Here is a 19,084-nt window from a genome sequence, read left to right as displayed (position 1 = left end):
CTAATTATTTGTAAAAATATTGAACAGAAAGTGGAAACTACTAAATTCACAAGTTGAAATATCTCAACTGTTAAGGTCAACTGGTTTAAATCAACTAATATTTTTCAAAAGAAAAGCAAACTAATGAAGCCCCGGAGCGCATTCACTGCGAACTTGCTGATAGTTTATCCTTTTCGATAAACTTATCAATTTTTAGTTAAATAAAATTTCTCCTCCCTTTTACAAAACCGAACCTTAAGCCAAAAAAGTTTGAGTTAAAAAGAATAACAATTGAATTAAAAGTAAAAGTTTGAACTTTATCAATATGAAAATGCGTTTGTTTGAAATTATTGATCGCAAAAGAGCCTCAAACATTTTGATTCGACGCATATTGAGCACATAAAACCATTCCAAGAACTTGAACATCTATTTCCATGATGCGATACTATTCCATTGCTTACAGGATTTACCGATAGTGTGAATAACACCTCAACCTTCCTAATTCTCTATCTAATATTATTTGAAATAAATTCTCAAGTATGTTGTGAACCAATGGATGAACAACTCAATACAGAGTAAAGAGTAATATATTATCAATTTTCGCCGTAAATTCATAACTAAATGGATAAAATATCACTTGTATGCGTTCTTCAATTGAATGTTTAGTCGAACTCAATTTTCTAGGATGTATAAGGCCACTAAATAACTGAGGCTTCTAACTTTTCGACTCCATAGGTGATAAAAGACCGAACTTTACCTGATCCGTTAGCCATTCACTGGCCAACAAGTCAATGAATTTATATTCACTTGTCGAAACTTAATCTATTTCGACTGATCGATAAAAGATTGAATTAAAATGGCCTACTCTTTACTTCTCCTTTCTCTTTTAGTTCAATTAAACGATAAACAATAATGTATCAATATAATTATCTAATTTTATAATTACCAATCAATTTCTGAGAAATAATATCATTTTTATGAGAAGAAATGTTTTTTCATAATAAATTTCATATTTTTCAAGGTTATTTCAGTCAGTTCAAAGTAGATTACTTTGGATGGATAAAACAACAATTAGGGAACTCGACCATAACGCTTTTAATCAGCTTGATACGGGGCAATTCACACTAAAAATAAAAAGAATTTAAACATAAGCTGAAATAAAGATAATAAATAGAACTTACAGTTACGATAATACGAAGGACACAATCTTGGATATTCAGGTGAATGTCGGAAACAGAAAAAACCTCATCTTCGTTTCTAATGCAACGAATATTCAAAAAGATACTTCGTAAATCAGGAAAAAGAGATAAGAACTGGAAAGTTGAAGTTCTTGTCGATCCTCTAACTAACGGTTTCGAAGTTGACAAAACATTGACCAACATTCTACAGGTACATGTGGTTCCGCGCGTATAACCTTTGGTTAAAAACTTGAAGTTCGATATGAAAATGATTAGAAAAAGACTTTTTTCTTCTCGTTAAATGGACTCACCTTGAGGTTTGGAAGAATTTGAGAGACATTTACTCTCTCCATCAATTCGACATCGTCTGTGTAAAGATATGTGGGAGATGCTGCAAGATTAGAATAGATATCGCTCTCAACTTTGATGGCAATTGGAATTGAGAATATGGTAGAGTTAATTCAACCTTTCCGTAAATCACAATGAAAATTATCTTATTATTATTAACTTACCATGTAAATGTCGAATTTTTCTCAATTTTCGTTTCACCAAAATGTTCCATTGTTTACAAACTGATCAAGAATAAATATATTAATTTAATCTCATTTCTAAATAAATCTAATTATTCGACTAATCGATAAGAGATTAAATAAGATTTTTTCTTTTTTCTAGAAGCAAAATTTAATAAAAGATGAACAACAGTACACAATCAATTGAATCATTAATCTTTAAATTGAGAGGATTGAAAAACATTAGGTTTTCGATTAGTTAATCAAAATAACCACAGTTTAATCACTCAAATCGCAAAGTGAGATAATTTTTGCTCCAAACTAAATTTCTGTGGCTGTATGATTACCGATCAATCGAAAGGATTCCAGAAAATAAAACGAAACTTCGAAGCTCAGTTTTTCAGCCAAAATCATTCGCTGATATTTTTTGATTCTTTAGAACTAATAATTAAATAATAATATTTTTATTTATCAAAGATTAAAAAGGTTTATACTATTCAAATAACAGTGGAAAAACTTTCTTACGAAAGTTTTTAAGGTTAGTTAGACCCGTGGCTTATTGAAATGGATATCGTTTTTAATCGAAAATTCAAAACTAAATTTCTTCTTTCTCGTCTTTCTTTTCTCTCTCTCTGTCTGTCTTTCTTTCTTTTAAAATGCGCGCTGTAAAAAGCTTATTTGCGCATGCTTACATAAAAATCTTTGAGTCAGAATTTCTCATGAACGGCTACTCAGATTTTTTCGTAACTGTAGTATTTTCTGCTCTATTTTTTGATACCTCAACATCTCATAGAATCCTTTTATCTTGAGCTCAATCTTTACCCAAAATTTGAGCTTATCTTATTCAAGTTTGTAGATGATTTGAAACATTTATTGATTCAAGTAGTAAGTAAACAATGACAGTCGTCTTGACAATTAGAAACTGAATCGTATCGTCTTGACGATCTAAAGTTAATAGCAACAGCAGAGAGATGAAGAGATGACTGGGTCGCGCTTTGAAATTATACATGTAAAGAGCTAATATCAAGATTGAAAACAATACTACATACTGTAGTTTATTATTGAGACTCAAGATGATTTTCACTGTTCATTTAATAAGAAAAACCGAATGTTGATCAAATCCTCATTAGTTATCGACAACCATGAACTGAATGCACACGTTTTTATAATTAGGGAACTTGATCATAATACTTTTAATTAGATTCAAGGGTCTGAAAGATAAGCTTTGATGCTGGATGAGTAACAGAATTCAAATTTAAGGCTATGTTGAGTAAAAAAGTCGAAGTGATTACAAATTCGAGCTTAATGAATAAAAATTTCAATAAACGAACTTTTGTAAGAATTCATTATCGATCTTTAAAGGACTCGCAACATCTTCGTTCAATGCAAATCGAGTATATGAGCGAACCCTGGTTCCATCATTTGCTCGCTCATCGCCACGCAAGATGCAATTTATTCTTCGATCTGTTGATTTGCAGAATTGATCGAGTGTCCCAATAGTATTTGCATCCCCACAATTCTCCCTATTCAAGACAATAAGAGTTAAATTGGGCAAAATTTTTATCATCTCGATAAGATGTTCTTTAGTTAGCAACAATTCTCGCATCAAATCAATGTACAGGTTTGTACAATTAGGGAACTTGACCATAATACTTTCAATAAGCTTGAAACATCCGTTGGTTGGCTCTTTCTGTTAAATAATAAATGCAATCAAAATCAAAATAACAAAAATATTAATGAATAAAGATGAAAACTTACTCCGTATATATTTAGAACTACATCTTGAACATTCAGATGAGTATGCGAATCAGGAAATCCTTCATCTTTACTCTTGACTTCACGAATATGCAAATGTATACTTCGTAAATCAGGAAACAAAGGCAAGAACTGGAAGACTGGTGATCTCAATGACATGTCTTCGAATCGAATCTCTTTCAGTTTCATTTTTGGTAAAGGCCAAAGACGAGGTTCAACTGAGGGCGAAAAAAACGATTAGTATAAATGATCAATAACTTATTTGATATAATTTACTTAGTGGGTTTTCCAGATTCAGAACTTCAAGATTTGGCATTTGCTCCAAGTAGCGACATGATAAATTCATTTCTTCCTCCATGGAATCATAATCTTCATCTTCATCGTAGAACCGTATGACATAACCGTCAAAGTGTTTCAAATTTTGTCCGAATTTATATTTAAAGAAATAACTGTCTCGAAAATGTTCATCCAATATATTCATATACTCGAGACTGCCACAGTGTTTAACAATCTCATCGACATGGACTTGACCAGAGTGTTGGACTATATTGCTGGAACAACATTGAGTGTCACACATAAATCCAACCAGCGGCTTCGCTATTGATGACAAAATATTGACCATCATTTTACCAGTACATTTGTCACCATGAACAGGACTCAGGGATAAAAACTGGAAAAGTTAAAATTGGAAATAGATTGATGAGTAATTTTGTCTCATATCTTTAAATAATAGTCTCACCTTGAGGTTCGGTAATAACTGAGAGACATTAACTCTCTCCATTAATTCAACATCATCCGTGTAGATGTGATTGTCAGATGAAAAAGGGACATAAGGTAAATAGGATTCACTAGCGACTTGATAAGAAGAATGATGCAAAGAAAAACAGAATTAATCTAACCTTTCCAATGATCGAAATGAACTTGTCTTACCATGTAAATGTCGAATTTTTTTCAATCTCTGTTTCACCAAAATGTTCCATTGTTTACAAACTGACCAATCAAGTAAAACGATGAAAACAACAATTTAATCTCATTTCTAAATAAAAAAGCAGCAAAATTGTCTTACCTGTTGATAGATTGAAAAGTAGTTTAAGATTCGAAAAACAATCAAATATACACGATAAACAATCGTAAGGTAAATCACCCAATTCCATTGTAACAAATGTAATTATTTCTAGAAAATGAATGAAAATACAAAAAAGAACAAACTTTCATAAACTGGAATAAATTGACTCTTATCAATCAATTGTTGATTTAAAAAAAGAAAAGAAAAGAAAATGATAACTGAGTCGATCGATCGGTTAAAGAGAAAAAAAACTTTTTTCATTCACAACGCAAAAACTCCGAGCGAACGAATTTGCTGTCGGCCTCGAGATGATTCGCAACATCTTCGTTTAGTGCATATTGTGTATATGTTCGATTTCCAAGTGTGTGATTCCATTTTCTATCATCGCGAAACAAGTAAAAGGATATTCGACGACCTGTTGATTTACAGTATTTATCAATTATATCAATAGTATTCGCATCTCCACAATTCTTTATATCCAAGACAAAAAGAGTTAAATTGGGTAAAACTTTGATTATCTCGATCAAACTCTCATTAGTTATCGACAGCCTTTCCATGAGACAAATGAAAAGGTTTTTACAATTAGGGAACTTGACCATAATACTTTTAATTAGATTCATTGGGTCGACTTCTGGACATTGATACTGAAACTGATAAAAAGAATTTAGAATTAAATAAAATTCATAAGATACTACAGAATACTTACTATTTCAATGTGTAGAGCGCATTCTTGGATATTCAAGAGCATTGGAAACTTCGAAAACATCATCTTTATCTTCCACTGTTCGAATATCAAGAGAAACACTCCGTAAATCGGGAAAAAGAGATGCGAACTGCAAGGCGAATGATTCAGTCGACACGATTTCAAATTCGATCTGTTTCAGGTTCATGTTTTTCGGAAAAGGCCAACAAGCTTCAACTAATTGAAAGAAAAGTCATTATTGTACCAATCTACGACAAATAATTCATTACATAATGGCTCTTTCATATGCAGAACTTCCAGATTTGGCATTTGAACTTGAAATTGGGGAACATTTTCGAGACATTTACTCTACCCATCAATTCGACATCGTTCGTAAATAAATCAACATTTGCTATTCCATTTTCAGAATAGAAGAAACAAAAACAATTCAATTATTAATAAAAAGCAACCAAAGATTCACAATTAAAAATTGTCTTCTCATAAAAACAACTTTATTTTGACAATGAATAGAAAACACTAACAGTATCTTTTGATATATTACATAAAAAAGGCGAAGTGATTAATAATTCGAGCTTAATTAATACGTATTTTAATAAACGTGGCACTTTTGTAAGAATTCATAATCGATCTTTAAAGGACTCGCATCATCTTCGTTCAATACGTATCGTGTATATGAGCGAGCGCCGATTGTTTGGCCATCGCTACGCAAGATGAAATTTATTCTTCGACCTGCTGATTTACAGAATTTATCGAGTGTCTCAATGATATTTGCATCTTCCCAATTCTCTACAGTCAAGACAAATAGAGTTAGATTTGGCAGAACTTTGATTATCTCGATAAGATCTCCATTAGTTATCGTGAAAACCCTTCGTAGGATATCAATGGAAAGGTTTTTACAATTAGGGAACTTGACCATAATACTTTTAATTAGATTTAATGATTCGACGGGTGAGCCTTGATACTGAATGATAAATAGAATTAAAATTAGAATTACGAAAATAAATAAAGCTGAAAAACTTACTTTGTGTATTTTTAGAACTACATCTTGGACATTCTGATGAGTATGCGAATCAGGAAATCCTTCATCTTTACCCTTGACTTCACGAATATACAAACGGATAGTTCGTAAGTGAGGAAAAAAAGGCAGGAACTGGAAGACTGACGAACTTGATCTTATGTCTAGAAATCGAATCTCTTTTAGTTTCATCTTTGGTAAAGGCCAAAGACGAGGTTCAACTGAAGGCGAAAAGAAAACGATTAGAATACATGATCAATCACTTTTCTAATATAATTACTTATTGGTTCATTCAGACTCAGAACTTCAAGATTCGGCATTTGCTCCAAGTAGCGACATAGTAAATTTATTTCTTCAAAGTTGTAATCATAATCTTCATCTTTTTCAATAATGTCGTACTCTGTGATATAACCTTCAAAGTATTTCAAACTTTGCCCGAATTTATATTTAAAGAAATAACTTTCAAGAAAAGGTTCATCCAATATTTCCATATACTTGAGGTTGCCACAGTGTTTAACGATCTCGTCGACATTGACTTGACATTTAGAGTGTATTTCATCGCTGGAACAACATTGAGTTTCACACATAAGTCCAACTAGCGGGTTCGCTGTTGTTGACAAAATATTGACCACCATTTTACCAGTACATTCGCCATACAGATTAGGATTCAAGGATAAAAACTGAAAAAGTTTAAATTGATTAGTCATTTTGTTTCTTATCCTTTAGTAATGATCTCACCTTGAGGTTCGGTAAAAACTGAGAGACATTAACTCTCTCCATTAATTCAACATCATCCGTGTAGATGTGATTGTCCGATGAAAAAGGGACATATGATAAATAATGTTCTCTCTCGACTTAATTAGAAAAATGATGAACAAGAAAAAAAGAATTAATCTAACCTTTCCAATGATCGAAATGAACTTGACTTACCATGTAAATGTCGAATTTTTTTCAGTCGCCGTTTCACCAAAATGTTCCATTGTTTACAAACTGACCAATCAAGTAAAACGATGAAAACATGATTTCTCTCATCTGTCATCTCATTTCTCAATAGAAAATGCACAAAAATTTTCTTACCTGTTGACAGATCCAAAAGCTGTTTGAGATTCGAAAAACAATCAAATATACACGATAAACAATCGTAGGGTAAATCAATTAGTTCCATTTTAACAAATTCAACTTATTCTAGAAAATGAATGAAAATACTAAAAGAAGAACAAATTTTCATAAACTGGATTAAATTGACTCTTATAATAAGAGTATCTTTAATCAACGTGAGATTTAAAACTGAGTCGATTCGCTGTCACCAGATGGCGAAAGTTTCTAATTTTCCGACGACAATTCAATTTTTTTTATTGTGTAAAATTGGTTAATTTTACAGTTTCTCACTTCCCGGTTCATCTGTTTGATTGACTTGTTGCTACATTTACAATTACTTTATTATTATCAACTTACCATGTAAATTTCGAATTTCGTTTCGCCAAAATGTTACATTGTTTACAAACTGATCAATTTGAAATAGGAGTTTTAGCTTATTTTATGAAGTATTCGTATTAAGTTCATATTACGAATCAATCGAAAAGATTCCAGCAAATAACGAAACATTTAAGTTCAGTTTTATAGCTAAAATCATTTGCTTGTATTTTATTTGATTCTCTTGAACAAAAGGATATTTTCATTAATCACTTTTATCAAAAAAGTTTTCACTCTTTGAACTAATGATTTGAGCCATTTACTGATACAATTAATTACAAAATCATTTGAAGATTACATGGCGGCTCTTTCATATGCAGAACTTCCAGATTTGGCATTTGATGCAAGTAATAACATATTAGATACATTTCTTTGAATATGAAATTATAATCTCTATCTTCCTCATATTCGCTACCTTCAATCGAACCTTCGAAATATTTCAAATTTCGGCCGAATTTGTATTTTAAGAAATAACTACGAAGAAAAGGTCGATACAATGTAACCAGGTACTCGAGGCTCCCACAATGTTTAACAATCTCATCGACATCAACGTGGCAGCGAGAGCCAAGATGCTCTGGACTTGAGAAAAGACATGGCGCTTCACAAATGAGTCCAATCAACGGTTTTGAAGTTGACAAAACATTGACCAACATTTTGCAGGTACACATTTTTTCGAGAGTATAACATTTGGAGAAAAACTTGAGATTGGGGAAGATTTTCGAGACATTTACTCTCTCCATCAATTCGACATCGTTCGTATAAAGATGGTTGGGAGATGCTGAAAGGTTAGAATCGATATCTTGCTGTGCTGTGGCCACGTTTAAGGAGAATTGAAAAGATGGCAGAGTTAATATAATCTTTTTGTAATTCACAATGAAATTATCTTATTATTATTTACTTACCATGTAAATGTCGAATTTTGTTCAGTCTTCGTTTCGCCAAAATGTTCCATTGTTTACAAACTGATCAATGATGAAAATATGAATTTTATTTTATTTCAAGTCAAAAAACCACAAAAATTGTCTTACCTGTTGACAGATCCAAAAGTAGTTTAAGATCAGGAATACAATCAAATATACACGATAAACAATCGTAAAGTAAATCAGTCAATTCCATTGTATCAAATGTAATTATTTGTAGAAAAGTTTCTAGTTTTCTATTAATAGTTAAAATGTCTATCCTGATAAGTTCAACTGGAGTTTTATAAAAGAAACGCTTTTAATAATATTTTTATTTATCGAAGATTAAAAGGTTTTTACTGTTCAAATAAATGATTTGAAACATTTATTTATTAAAGTAACTAGTAAACAAAACACTTGAAAATTAGAAACCGAATCGTCTTGACGATCTAAATAGCAACAACAGCAGAGAGAAAGAAATGACTGGATCGCGCTTTAGTATACAAAGCTAATACATGTATAAAGATTGAAAACGCTACTAGTTTATTGAGACTCAGGATAATTTTCACTGTTCATTTAATAAGAAAAACCGAAGGTTGATCAAATCCTCATTAGTTATCGGAAACCTCTCCATGAACTGAATGTACACGTTTGTACAGTTAGGGAACTTGATCATAATACTTTTAATTAGATTCAAGGGTCTGAAAAATAATTTCTGGTCTCTGATGCTGGATGAGCAACAGAATTTGGATTTAAGGTTATGTTGAGTAAAAAAGTTGAAGTGATTAAAAATTCGAGCTTAACTAATACGAATTTCAATAAACGTGATTTTGTAAGAATTCATTATCGATCTTTAAAGGACTCAAAACATCTTCATTCAATGCAAAGCGAGTATATGAGCGAACCCTGATTCCAGCATTTGCTCGGTCATCGCCACGCAAGATGAAATTTATTCTTCGATCTGTTGATTTGCAGAATTGATCGAGTGTCCCAATAGTATTTGCATCACCACGATTCTCCCTATTCAAGACAATAAGAGTTAAATTGGGCAAAATTTTTATCATCTCGATAAGATGTTCTTTAGTTAGCAACAATTTTCGCATCAAATTAATGTACAGGTTTGTACAATTAGGGAACTTGACCATAATACTTGGAATATGCTTGAAACATCCGTTAGTTGGCCCTTTGTGCTGAATAATAAATGCAATCAAAATCCAAATAACCAAAATATTAATAAATAAAGCTGAAAAACTTACTTTGTGTATTTTTAGAACTACATCTTGAACATTCAGATGAGTATGCGAATGAGGAAATCCTTCATCTTTACTCTTGACTCCACGAATATGCAAATGTATACTTCGTAAATCAGGAAACAAAGGCAATAACTAGAAGACTGGTGATCTCAATGACATGTCTTCGAATCGAATCTTTTTAGTTTCATTTTTGTAAAGGCTGTAGACGAGGTTTAACTGAGGGCGAAAAAATGATTAGTATAAATGATCAATAATTTATTTGATATAATTTACTTAATGGGGTTTTCAGATTCATAACTTCAAGATTTTTGGCAAATTTGGCAAATTTGTTAATGTTGTTTTACAGACCTGTGGTTTATTGAAATGGAATCGTTTTTAATCGAAAATTCAAAACTAAATTTCTCTTTCTTGCTCGTCTCTTGCTTTCTCTTTTTCTTTCTCATCTCTTTTTCTTTTTCTCTCCTCTCTCTTTCTCTTTCTCTCTTTCTTTCTCGTCTCTTTCTCTTTTCTCTCTCTTGTCGTAGTCAAGTGGTATAACCCCAGTATCCTGCCTTCTCATTGGTCAGGTTAATGCTTGGTGGTTGCGGTTCGACTCCCGGCAAGGGCAGTATACTGGTACTTTGATCCTGTACCAGGAGAGGGTTAGATATATGACCCTATCGAGGGTGTCACTAGAGGGCACTCAGTCATATGACAGTCGTAAAGACAATCAAGTCTCTAACTTGAACAATCAAATCTCTTTTCTGTTTTTCTTTCTGTTTCTCTCTTTCTTTTCTCTCTCTTCTTTCTTTTCTTTTCTCTCTTTCTCTGTCTCTCTCTCTCTTTCTTTCTCTTCTCTTCTCTCTCTTTCTTTCTTTTGAAATGTCAAAAGCAAATTCATGCGTACATATAAATCTTTGAGTCAGAATTTCTCATGAACGGCTATTCAGATTTTGTTCGTACTATTTTTTGTAACTGTAGTATTTTCCGCTCTATTTTTTGGTACCTCAACATCTCATAGAATCCTTTTATCTTGAGCACAATCTTTACCCAAAATTTGAGCTTATCTTATTCAAGTTTGTAGATAGATAAAAAACTTACTCCGGATATGTTTAGAACTACATCTTGACATTCATATGAGTATGGCAATCAGGAAAATCTTCATCCTCAACTGAATGGATATTCAAATCGATACTCCGTAAATCAGGAAATAAAGGCAAGAACTGGAAGATCAAGGAACCTGATCTCTCTTGAATTGAATCTCTTTCAGTTTCATTTTTGGTAAAGGCCAAAGACGAGGTTTAACTAAATGCGAAAAAAACGATTAGTATAAATGATCAATAATTTATTTGATATAATTTACTTAGTGGGTTTTTCAGATTCAGAACTTCAAGATTTGGCATTTGCTCCAAGTAGCGACATGATAAATTTATTTCTTCCACCATGGAATAATAATCTTCATCTTCATTGTAGGACCGTATGATATAACCGTCAAAGTGTTTCAAATTTTGTCCGAATTTATATTTAAAGAAATAACTGTCTCGAAAACGTTTATCCAATATATTCATATACTCGAGACTGCCGCAGTGTTTAACAATCTCATCGACATCGACATGATCAGATTGTCGGTAATAATTGCTCGAACAACATGTACTTTTACTCATGAGTCCAACCAGCGGTTTCGCTGTTGATGACAAAATATTGACCATCATTTTACCAGTACATTTGCCATACAGATAATGAATCGTGGATAAAAACTGGAAAAGTTTAAATTGATTAGTCATTTTGTTTCTTATCCTTATAGTCTCACCTTGAGGTTCGGTAATAACTGAGACATTAACTTCCATCAATTCAACATCATCCGTGTAGATGTGATTGTCAGATGAAAAAGGGACATATGATAAATAATTTTCTCTCTCGACTTAATTAGAAGAATGATTCACAAGAAAAACAGAGTCAATCTAACCTTTCCAATGAGCGATATAAACTTGACTTACCATGTAAATGTCGAATTTTTCAATCTCTGTTTCACCAAAATGTTCCAATGCTTGCAAACTGACCAATCAGTAAAACGATGAAAACAGCAATTTAATCCCATTTCTAAATAGAAAAAGCAGCAAAATTTTCTTACCTGTTGACTTGTCCAAAAGTTGTTTAAGATCAGGAATACAATCAAATATATACGATAAACAATCGTAGGTAAATCAGTCAATTCCATTGTCATAAATTTAATTATTTTAGAAATATTGAACAGAACGTTTAATTTTTGAACTGTTAAGTTCAACTGGTTAATATTTCTATGAAAGTAAATGAAAGTATGAACACAAATTCAATATTTAACAGAAAGTTAAAATTTCTCAACTGATAAGTTTAACTGGAGTTTTAAAAGAAAAGCAAAATGCCCTTGGCTAATTCACACCAACACGCCGACCAAAATTTCGATTCTTCCTGTTTCACAATATTTTAAGTAAACATTAAAGTTAATTTTTGTTTTTGCTAGATTTAAATGGGATGAATATAAAATTTTTGCTATTCATAGGTATTGTAGCTGAGTAGGTTGAGTGTCCGAGGCCCTCCGGGCCCTTGGTCATTTTATTAATTATGTTGCAAGTCCGAGGCCCTCCGAGCTGTTAATTGTTATAATTAATTAGGTTTACTTCTCACACCTAACCAAACCTAACCTCACCTAATCAAACCAAACCAAAAATGACCAAACTTCATTCAGCACCAACAGTTTTAACCAAATCTATCAATTGAATTCTAAAATTTAAGCCCGAAATAGTACTATTTAACACAAAGATTAACTAGAGATTTATTATTTACTAAAAGATTAACGACTTTCATAATGACCTCTCGTTAATCTTTTAAGTAAATAATAAATCTCTAGTTTGATCCTTTTGTAAATTGGATGATGGGTAAATTCAGCAAATCAATTTCAGCAAATTCACTTTCATTGAAACATTTATTGATTCAAGGTAAACGAACACTTGACAATTAGAAACCGAATCGCATCGTCTTGACGATCTAAAGTTAATAGCAACAGCAGCAGAGAGATGAAGAGATGACTGGATCGCGCTTTGAAAGGTTTAGAAAGCTAATATCAAGATCGAAAACGATACTTATTAATAGTTTATTATTGGGACTCAAGATAATTTTCATTGTTTATTTAATAAGAAAAGCCTAACGTTGAACAATCAATTGGTTGCAGAAAAATTCAATACTTTTTACAACGAAAAAAGCTCCGAATGAATTTGCTGTCGGTCTCGAAATGTTTGACAGCATCTTCGTTCAATTGTGTATAGATCAGTTGTAAGTGTTGATCAGTATGTTGAGTAAAAGTTGAAGTGATTAAAATTGAGCTTAACTAATACATTTCAATAAACGTACTTTTGTAAGAACTCATTATCGATCTTTAAAGGACTTGCAACATCTTCGTTCAATGCAAATCGAGTACATGAGCGAACCCTGGTTCCATCATTTGCTCGGTCATCGCCACGCAAGATAAAATTGATCCTTCGACCTGTTGATTTACAAAATTTATCGAGTGTCCCAATAGTATTTGCATCCCCACAATTTTACTATTCAAGACAATGAGAGTTAAATTCGGCAAAATTTTATCATCTCGATAAAATGTTCTTTAGTAAGCAACAATTTTCCTCTTCACAATTTTTCAAATTAATGTGCAGGTTTGTACAACTAGGGAACTTGACCAAAATACTTTTAATATGCTTGAAACATACGTTAGTTGGCCCTTTGCGCTGAATAATAAATGCAATCAAAATCAAAATCAAAATAACCAAAATATTAATAAATAAAGCTGAAAAACTTACTTTGTGTATTTTTAGAACTACATCTTGAACATTCAGATGAGTATGCGAATGAGGAAATCCTTCATCTTTACTCTTGACTCCACGAATATGCAAATGTATACTTCGTAAATCAGGAAACAAAGGCAATAACTAGAAGACTGGTGATCTCAATGACATGTCTTCGAATCGAATCTCTTTTAGTTTCATTTTTGGTAAAGGCCGTAGACGAGGTTTAACTGAGGGCGAAAAAAATGATTAGTATAAATGATCAATAATTTATTTGATATAATTTACTTAATGGGGTTTTCAGATTCATAACTTCAAGATTTGGCAAGCGGCAGATTTGGCAAATGTTGTTTGCCAGACCCGTGGTTTATTGAAATGGGAATCGTTTTTTAATCGAAAAATTCAAAACTAAATTTCTCTTTCTTGCTCGTCTCTTGCTTTCTCTTTTTCTTTCTCATCTCTTTTTCTTTTTCTCTCCTCTCTCTTTCTCTTTCTCTCTTTCTTTCTCGTCTCTTTCTCTTTTTCTCTCTTGTCGTAGTCAAGTGGTATAACCCCAGTGTCCTGCCTTCTCATTGGTCAGGTTAATGCTTGGTGGTTGCGGTTCGACTCCCGGCAAGGGCAGTATACTGGTACTTTGATCCTGTACCAGGAGGAGGTCGACTAATATATATGACCTTCACGAGGGTGTCACTAGAGGGCACTCAGTCATATGACAGTCGTAAAGACTTCAAGTCTCTAACTTGAACAATCAAATCTCTTTTCTGTTTTTCTCTTTTCTGTTTTCCTCTCTCTCTCTTTCTCTTTCTCTTTCTCTCTTTCTCTTTCTTTTTGAAATGCGCGCTGTAAAAAAGCAAATCTGCGCATGCGTACATATAAATCTTTGAGTCAGAATTTCTCATGAACGGCTATTCAGATTTTGTTCGTACTATTTTTTGTAACTGTAGTATTTTCCGCTCTATTTTTTGGTACCTCAACATCTCATAGAATCCTTTTATCTTGAGCACAATCTTTACCCAAAATTTGAGCTTATCTTATTCAAGTTTGTAGATAGATAAAAAACTTACTCCGGATATGTTTAGAACTACATCTTGGACATTCATATGAGTATGGCAATCAGGAAAATCTTCATCCTCAACTGAATGGATATTCAAATCGATACTCCGTAAATCAGGAAATAAAGGCAAGAACTGGAAGACTGGCGAACTCGATCTCTCTTGGAATTGAATCTCTTTCAGTTTCATTTTTGGTAAAGGCCAAAGACGAGGTTCAACTGATGGCGAAAAAAACGATTAGTATAAATGATCAATAATTTATTTGATATAACTTACTTAGTGGGTTTTCCAGATTCAGAACTTCAAGATTTGGCATTTGCTCCAAGTAGCGACATGATAAATTTATTTCTTCCTCCATGGAATCATAATCTTCATCTTCATTGTAGGACCGTAAGATATAACCGTTAAAGTGTTTCAAATTTTGTCCGAATTTATATTTAAAGAAATATCTGTCTCGAAAACGTTGATTCAATATATTCATATACTTGAGACTGCCGCAGTGTTTAACAATATCATCGACATCGACATGACCAGATTGTCGGTAATAATCGCTCGAACAACATGTACTTTCACCCATGAGTCCAACCAGTGGTTTCGCCGTTGATGACAAGATATTGACCATCATTTTACCAGTACATTTGTCATACAGATTAGGATTCAAGGATAAAAACTGAAAAAGTTTAAATTGATTAGTCATTTTGTTTCTTATCCTTAAGTAATAGTCTCACCTTGAGGTTCGGTAATAACTGAGAGACATTAACTCTCTCCATCAATTCAACATCATCCGTGTAGATGTGATTGTCAGATGAAAAAGGGACATATGATAAATAATTTTCTCTCTCGACTTAATTAGAAGAATGATTCACAAGAAAAACAGAGTCAATCTAACCTTTCCAATGAGCGATATAAACTTGACTTACCATGTAAATGTCGAATTTTTTTCAATCTCTGTTTCACCAAAATGTTCCAATGCTTGCAAACTGACCAATCAAGTAAAACGATGAAAACAGCAATTTAATCCCATTTCTAAATAGAAAAAGCAGCAAAATTTTCTTACCTGTTGACTTGTCCAAAAGTTGTTTAAGATCAGGAATACAATCAAATATATACGATAAACAATCGTAGGGTAAATCAGTCAATTCCATTGTCATAAATTTAATTATTTTTAGAAATATTGAACAGAACGTTTAATTTTTTGAACTGTTAAGTTCAACTGGTTATTAATATTTCTATGAAAGTAAATGAAAGTATGAACACAAATTCAATATTTAACAGAAAGTTAAAATTTCTCAACTGATAAGTTTAACTGGAGTTTTGTAAAAGAAAAGCAAAATGCCCCTTGGCTAATTCGCCACCAACACGCCGACCAAAATTTCGATTCTTCCTCGTTTTCACAATATTTTAAGTAAACATTAAAGTTAATTTTTTTGTTTTTGCTAGATTTAAATGGGATGAATATAAAATTTTTGCTATTCATAGGTATTGTAGCTGAGTAGGTTGAGTGTCCGAGGCCCTCCGGGCCCTTGGTCATTTTATTAATTATGTTGCAAGTCCGAGGCCCTCCGAGCTAATTGTTATAATTAATTAGGTTTACTTCACCCAACCAAACCTAACCTCACCTAATCAAACCAAACCAAAAATGACCAAACTTCATTCAGCACCAACAGTTTTAACCAAATCTATCAATTGAATTCTCTAAAAATTTAAGCCCGAAATAGTACTAATTTACTAAGACAAAAGGATTAAACTAGAGATTTATTATTTACTTAAAAGATTAACGACTTTCATAATGACCTCTCGTTAATCTTTTAAGTAAATAATAAATCTCTAGTTTGATCCTTTTGTAAATTGGATGATGGGTAAATTCAGCAAATCAATTTCAGCAAATTCACTTTCATTGAAACATTTATTGATTCAAGGTAAACGAACACTTGACAATTAGAAACCGAATCGCATCGTCTTGACGATCTAAAGTTATAACAGCAGCAGAGAGATGAAGAGATGACTGATCGCGCTTTGAAAGGTTTAGAAAGCTAATATCAAGATCGAAAACGATACTTATTAATAGTTTATTATTGGGACTCAAGATAATTTTCATTGTTTATTTAATAAGAAAAGCCTAACGTTGAACAATCAATTGGTTGCAGAAAAATTCAATACTTTTTACAACGAAAAAAGCTCCGAATGAATTTGCTGTCGGTCTCGAAATGTTTGACAGCATCTTCGTTCAATTCGTGTATATAGATCAGTTGTAAGTGTTGATCAGTATGTTGAGTAAAAAGTTGAAGTGATTAAAAATTCGAGCTTAACTAATACGAATTTCAATAAACGTACTTTTGTAAGAACTCATTATCGATCTTTAAAGGACTTGCAACATCTTCGTTCAATGCAAATCGAGTACATGAGCGAACCCTGGTTCCATCATTTGCTCGGTCATCGCCACGCAAGATAAAATTGATCCTTCGACCTGTTGATTTACAAAATTTATCGAGTGTCCCAATAGTATTTGCATCCCCACAATTCTTACTATTCAAGACAATGAGAGTTAAATTCGGCAAAATTTTTATCATCTCGATAAAATGTTCTTTAGTAAGCAACAATTTTCGCTCTTCACAATTTTTCAAATTAATGTACAGGTTTGTACAATTAGGGAACTTGACCAAAATACTTTTAATATGCTTGAAACATCCCATAGTTGGCCCTTTGTGCTGAATAATAAATGCAATCAAAATCAAAATCTAAATAACCAAAATATTAATAAATAAAGCTGAAAAACTTACTTTGTGTATTTTTAGAACTACATCTTGAACATTCAGATGAGTATGTGAATCAGGAAATCCTTCATCTTTATTCTTGACTTTAAGAATACTCAACTTGATACTTCGTAAATCAGGAAATAAAGGCAAGAACTGGAAGACAGGCGAACCTGAGGATATATGTTGGAATTTAATCTCTTTCAGTTTCATTTTTGGTAAACACCAAAGACGAGGTTCATCTAAATGCGAAAAAACGATTAGTATAAATGATCAATAATTTATTTGATATAACTTACTTAGTGGTTTTTTCAGAATCAGAACTTCAAGATTTGGCATTCGCGCGGCGTAGCAGCATAATAAATTTATTTCTTCCATCATGGAATCATAATCTTCATTGTACCACGGTAAGGTACAACCGTCAAAGTATTTCAAATTTTGTCCAAATTTATATTTGAAGAAATAAATGTCTCGAAAAAACTGATTCCATATATTCATATACTCGAGACTTTCACAGTGTTTAACAATCTCTTCGATATCGACATGACCAGATTGTAGGGAATCATTGCTCATACAGCATTGATTTTTACATGTGAGTCCAACCAGCGGTTTCGCTGTTGATGACAAAATATTGACTAACATTTTACCAGTACATTTTTGACCCGGATAAAGACTCAAGGATAAAAACTGGAAATGTTAAAATTGGAAATAGATTGATGAGTCATTTTGTTTCTTATCTTTAAGTAATAGTCTCACCTTGAGGTTCGGTAATAACTGAGAGACATCAACTCTCTCCATTAATTCAACATCATCCGTGTAGATGTGATTGTCAGATGAAAAATGGAAATATGGTAAAAAGTCTTCACTAACGACTTAATTAGAAGAATGATTCACAAGAAAAACAGAATTAATCTAACCTTTCCAATGATCGAAATGAACTTGACTTACCATGTAAATGTCGAATTTTTTTCAGTCGCCGTTTCACCAAAATGTTCCATTGCTTACAAACTGACCAATCAAGTAAAACGATGAAGATGAAAACAAGATTTTAATACTATTTCTAAATAGAAAAAGCAGCAAAATTGTCTTACCTGTTGACTTGTCCAAAAGTTGTTTAAGATCAGGAATACAATCAAATATACACGATAAACAATCGTAGGGTAAATCAGTCAATTCCATTTTCACAAATTTAATTATTAATATTTCTATGAAAGTATGAACACAAATTCAATGTTTAACAGAAAGTTAAAATTTCTAAACTGATAAGTTCAACTGGAGTTTTGTAAAAGAAAAGCAAAATGCCCTTGGCTAATTCGCCACCAACACGCCCACCAATTTTCGGTAGGACTCAAGACATGTCCGTCAGCTCGATATTCTAAATTTTCAGTCGATTTTTTTTCTCGGCTTAAGGTTCGGTTTGATTGTCTCAGGCCCTCTGGGCCTTTCTTTGGTCATGGTGACCCTTATTAGCGAATACCTAACCTAACCTAATTTAAACAAACACAATTAAGTCCATTTCCATATGAAGCTTGAACTTTAAGCCGAAAAAAATCAGCTCAAAGTTAAAATATCGAGCTGACGGACATATCTTGAGTCTTACCCTTGAGTCTTACCCAATTTCTTATATTTAACTTTCCATAGTTAATCCTTGTCGA

At 32.4% G+C, this 19,084-nt stretch overlaps 6 protein-coding genes and 1 long non-coding RNA gene across 7 annotated transcripts; all 7 read right to left on the bottom strand.

Annotated features, from left to right (window-relative positions):
- Nucleotides 1-948: 948 nt before the first annotated feature.
- Nucleotides 949-1,586, bottom strand: LOC128387256 (uncharacterized). Its single transcript, XM_053346446.1, has 3 exons — nucleotides 1,469-1,586; nucleotides 1,161-1,406; nucleotides 949-1,103 (listed from the first exon to the last, which is right to left on the bottom strand). Exons 1-3 carry the CDS (start codon nucleotides 1,508-1,510, stop codon nucleotides 1,026-1,028), a joined length of 366 nt encoding a protein of 121 aa, XP_053202421.1. The 5' UTR covers nucleotides 1,511-1,586; the 3' UTR covers nucleotides 949-1,025.
- Nucleotides 1,587-2,831: 1,245 nt separating this feature from the next.
- On the bottom strand, nucleotides 2,832-4,648 carry LOC128387228 (uncharacterized). Its single transcript, XM_053346415.1, has 6 exons — nucleotides 4,488-4,648; nucleotides 4,352-4,411; nucleotides 4,161-4,276; nucleotides 3,698-4,091; nucleotides 3,425-3,639; nucleotides 2,832-3,356 (listed from the first exon to the last, which is right to left on the bottom strand). Exons 1-6 carry the CDS (start codon nucleotides 4,573-4,575, stop codon nucleotides 2,985-2,987), a joined length of 1,245 nt encoding a protein of 414 aa, XP_053202390.1. The 5' UTR covers nucleotides 4,576-4,648; the 3' UTR covers nucleotides 2,832-2,984.
- Nucleotides 4,649-5,641: 993 nt separating this feature from the next.
- On the bottom strand, nucleotides 5,642-7,464 carry LOC128387218 (uncharacterized). Its single transcript, XM_053346402.1, has 6 exons — nucleotides 7,283-7,464; nucleotides 7,136-7,195; nucleotides 6,944-7,059; nucleotides 6,486-6,885; nucleotides 6,212-6,426; nucleotides 5,642-6,151 (listed from the first exon to the last, which is right to left on the bottom strand). The coding sequence occupies exons 1-6, from the start codon at nucleotides 7,368-7,370 to the stop codon at nucleotides 5,780-5,782; spliced, it is 1,251 nt and encodes a 416-aa protein (XP_053202377.1). The 5' UTR covers nucleotides 7,371-7,464; the 3' UTR covers nucleotides 5,642-5,779.
- A 489-nt stretch (nucleotides 7,465-7,953) lies between these two features.
- Nucleotides 7,954-8,843, bottom strand: LOC128387398 (uncharacterized). Its single transcript, XM_053346593.1, has 3 exons — nucleotides 8,707-8,843; nucleotides 8,581-8,640; nucleotides 7,954-8,486 (listed from the first exon to the last, which is right to left on the bottom strand). The coding sequence occupies exons 1-3, from the start codon at nucleotides 8,792-8,794 to the stop codon at nucleotides 7,954-7,956; spliced, it is 681 nt and encodes a 226-aa protein (XP_053202568.1). The 5' UTR covers nucleotides 8,795-8,843.
- A 2,220-nt stretch (nucleotides 8,844-11,063) lies between these two features.
- Nucleotides 11,064-11,642, bottom strand: LOC128387289 (uncharacterized). Its single transcript, XR_008325000.1, has 3 exons — nucleotides 11,620-11,642; nucleotides 11,173-11,566; nucleotides 11,064-11,114 (listed from the first exon to the last, which is right to left on the bottom strand). It is a non-coding gene; the product is annotated as an uncharacterized LOC128387289 (long non-coding RNA).
- Nucleotides 11,643-13,645: 2,003 nt separating this feature from the next.
- LOC128387246 (uncharacterized) lies at nucleotides 13,646-15,688 on the bottom strand. Its single transcript, XM_053346433.1, has 5 exons — nucleotides 15,597-15,688; nucleotides 15,405-15,520; nucleotides 14,953-15,346; nucleotides 14,689-14,894; nucleotides 13,646-13,854 (listed from the first exon to the last, which is right to left on the bottom strand). Exons 2-5 carry the CDS (start codon nucleotides 15,444-15,446, stop codon nucleotides 13,822-13,824), a joined length of 675 nt encoding a protein of 224 aa, XP_053202408.1. The 5' UTR covers nucleotides 15,447-15,520; nucleotides 15,597-15,688; the 3' UTR covers nucleotides 13,646-13,821.
- A 1,093-nt stretch (nucleotides 15,689-16,781) lies between these two features.
- On the bottom strand, nucleotides 16,782-18,880 carry LOC128387208 (uncharacterized). The gene is made up of 6 exons (XM_053346390.1): nucleotides 18,521-18,880; nucleotides 18,378-18,437; nucleotides 18,186-18,301; nucleotides 17,729-18,116; nucleotides 17,457-17,671; nucleotides 16,782-17,384 (listed from the first exon to the last, which is right to left on the bottom strand). Exons 1-6 carry the CDS (start codon nucleotides 18,606-18,608, stop codon nucleotides 16,998-17,000), a joined length of 1,254 nt encoding a protein of 417 aa, XP_053202365.1. The 5' UTR covers nucleotides 18,609-18,880; the 3' UTR covers nucleotides 16,782-16,997.
- Nucleotides 18,881-19,084: the final 204 nt, after the last annotated feature.

This window comes from Panonychus citri, unplaced genomic scaffold (assembly GCF_014898815.1).
Source record: "Panonychus citri isolate SS breed McGregor unplaced genomic scaffold, ASM1489881v1 Contig00002, whole genome shotgun sequence".
Classification (NCBI taxonomy): Eukaryota; Metazoa; Arthropoda; class Arachnida; order Trombidiformes; family Tetranychidae; genus Panonychus; species Panonychus citri.
This window is presented reverse-complemented; position numbering and strand designations above follow the sequence as displayed.

What these genes read in the sequence shown, in the direction of transcription:
- LOC128387398 (XM_053346593.1), bottom strand. Translation starts at nt 8,794, where the DNA reads ATGGAATTGACTGATTTACTTTACGATTGTTTATCGTGTATATTTGAT. An exon ending in ACTTTTGGATCTGTCAACAG is followed by an intron (nt 8,641 to 8,706) that starts GTAAGACAATTT and finishes ATCATTGATCAG; the next exon opens with TTTGTAAACAATGGAACATT. An exon ending in CAAAATTCGACATTTACATG is followed by an intron (nt 8,487 to 8,580) that starts GTAAGTAAATAA and finishes ACGTGGCCACAG; the next exon opens with CACAGCAAGATATCGATTCT.
- LOC128387228 (XM_053346415.1), bottom strand. Translation starts at nt 4,575, where the DNA reads ATGGAATTGGGTGATTTACCTTACGATTGTTTATCGTGTATATTTGAT. An exon ending in ACTTTTCAATCTATCAACAG is followed by an intron (nt 4,412 to 4,487) that starts GTAAGACAATTT and finishes TTGATTGGTCAG; the next exon opens with TTTGTAAACAATGGAACATT. An exon ending in GAATCTGGAAAACCCACTAA is followed by an intron (nt 3,640 to 3,697) that starts GTAAATTATATC and finishes TTTCGCCCTCAG; the next exon opens with TTGAACCTCGTCTTTGGCCT.
- LOC128387218 (XM_053346402.1), bottom strand. Translation starts at nt 7,370, where the DNA reads ATGGAACTAATTGATTTACCCTACGATTGTTTATCGTGTATATTTGAT. An exon ending in AAAAATTCGACATTTACATG is followed by an intron (nt 7,060 to 7,135) that starts GTAAGTCAAGTT and finishes TTTCTAATTAAG; the next exon opens with TCGAGAGAGAACATTATTTA. An exon ending in GAGTCTGAATGAACCAATAA is followed by an intron (nt 6,427 to 6,485) that starts GTAATTATATTA and finishes TTTCGCCTTCAG; the next exon opens with TTGAACCTCGTCTTTGGCCT.
- LOC128387256 (XM_053346446.1), bottom strand. Translation starts at nt 1,510, where the DNA reads ATGGAGAGAGTAAATGTCTCTCAAATTCTTCCAAACCTCAAG. An exon ending in AAATTCTTCCAAACCTCAAG is followed by an intron (nt 1,407 to 1,468) that starts GTGAGTCCATTT and finishes TCGAACTTCAAG; the next exon opens with TTTTTAACCAAAGGTTATAC. An exon ending in TCCTTCGTATTATCGTAACT is followed by an intron (nt 1,104 to 1,160) that starts GTAAGTTCTATT and finishes TTTTATTTTTAG; the next exon opens with TGTGAATTGCCCCGTATCAA.
- LOC128387208 (XM_053346390.1), bottom strand. Translation starts at nt 18,608, where the DNA reads ATGGAATTGACTGATTTACCCTACGATTGTTTATCGTGTATATTTGAT. An exon ending in ACTTTTGGACAAGTCAACAG is followed by an intron (nt 18,438 to 18,520) that starts GTAAGACAATTT and finishes TTGATTGGTCAG; the next exon opens with TTTGTAAGCAATGGAACATT. An exon ending in GATTCTGAAAAAACCACTAA is followed by an intron (nt 17,672 to 17,728) that starts GTAAGTTATATC and finishes TTTCGCATTTAG; the next exon opens with ATGAACCTCGTCTTTGGTGT.
- LOC128387246 (XM_053346433.1), bottom strand. Translation starts at nt 15,446, where the DNA reads ATGGAGAGAGTTAATGTCTCTCAGTTATTACCGAACCTCAAG. An exon ending in AGTTATTACCGAACCTCAAG is followed by an intron (nt 15,347 to 15,404) that starts GTGAGACTATTA and finishes AAACTTTTTCAG; the next exon opens with TTTTTATCCTTGAATCCTAA. An exon ending in TAGTTCTAAACATATCCGGA is followed by an intron (nt 13,855 to 14,688) that starts GTAAGTTTTTTA and finishes TTTCGCCCTCAG; the next exon opens with TTAAACCTCGTCTACGGCCT.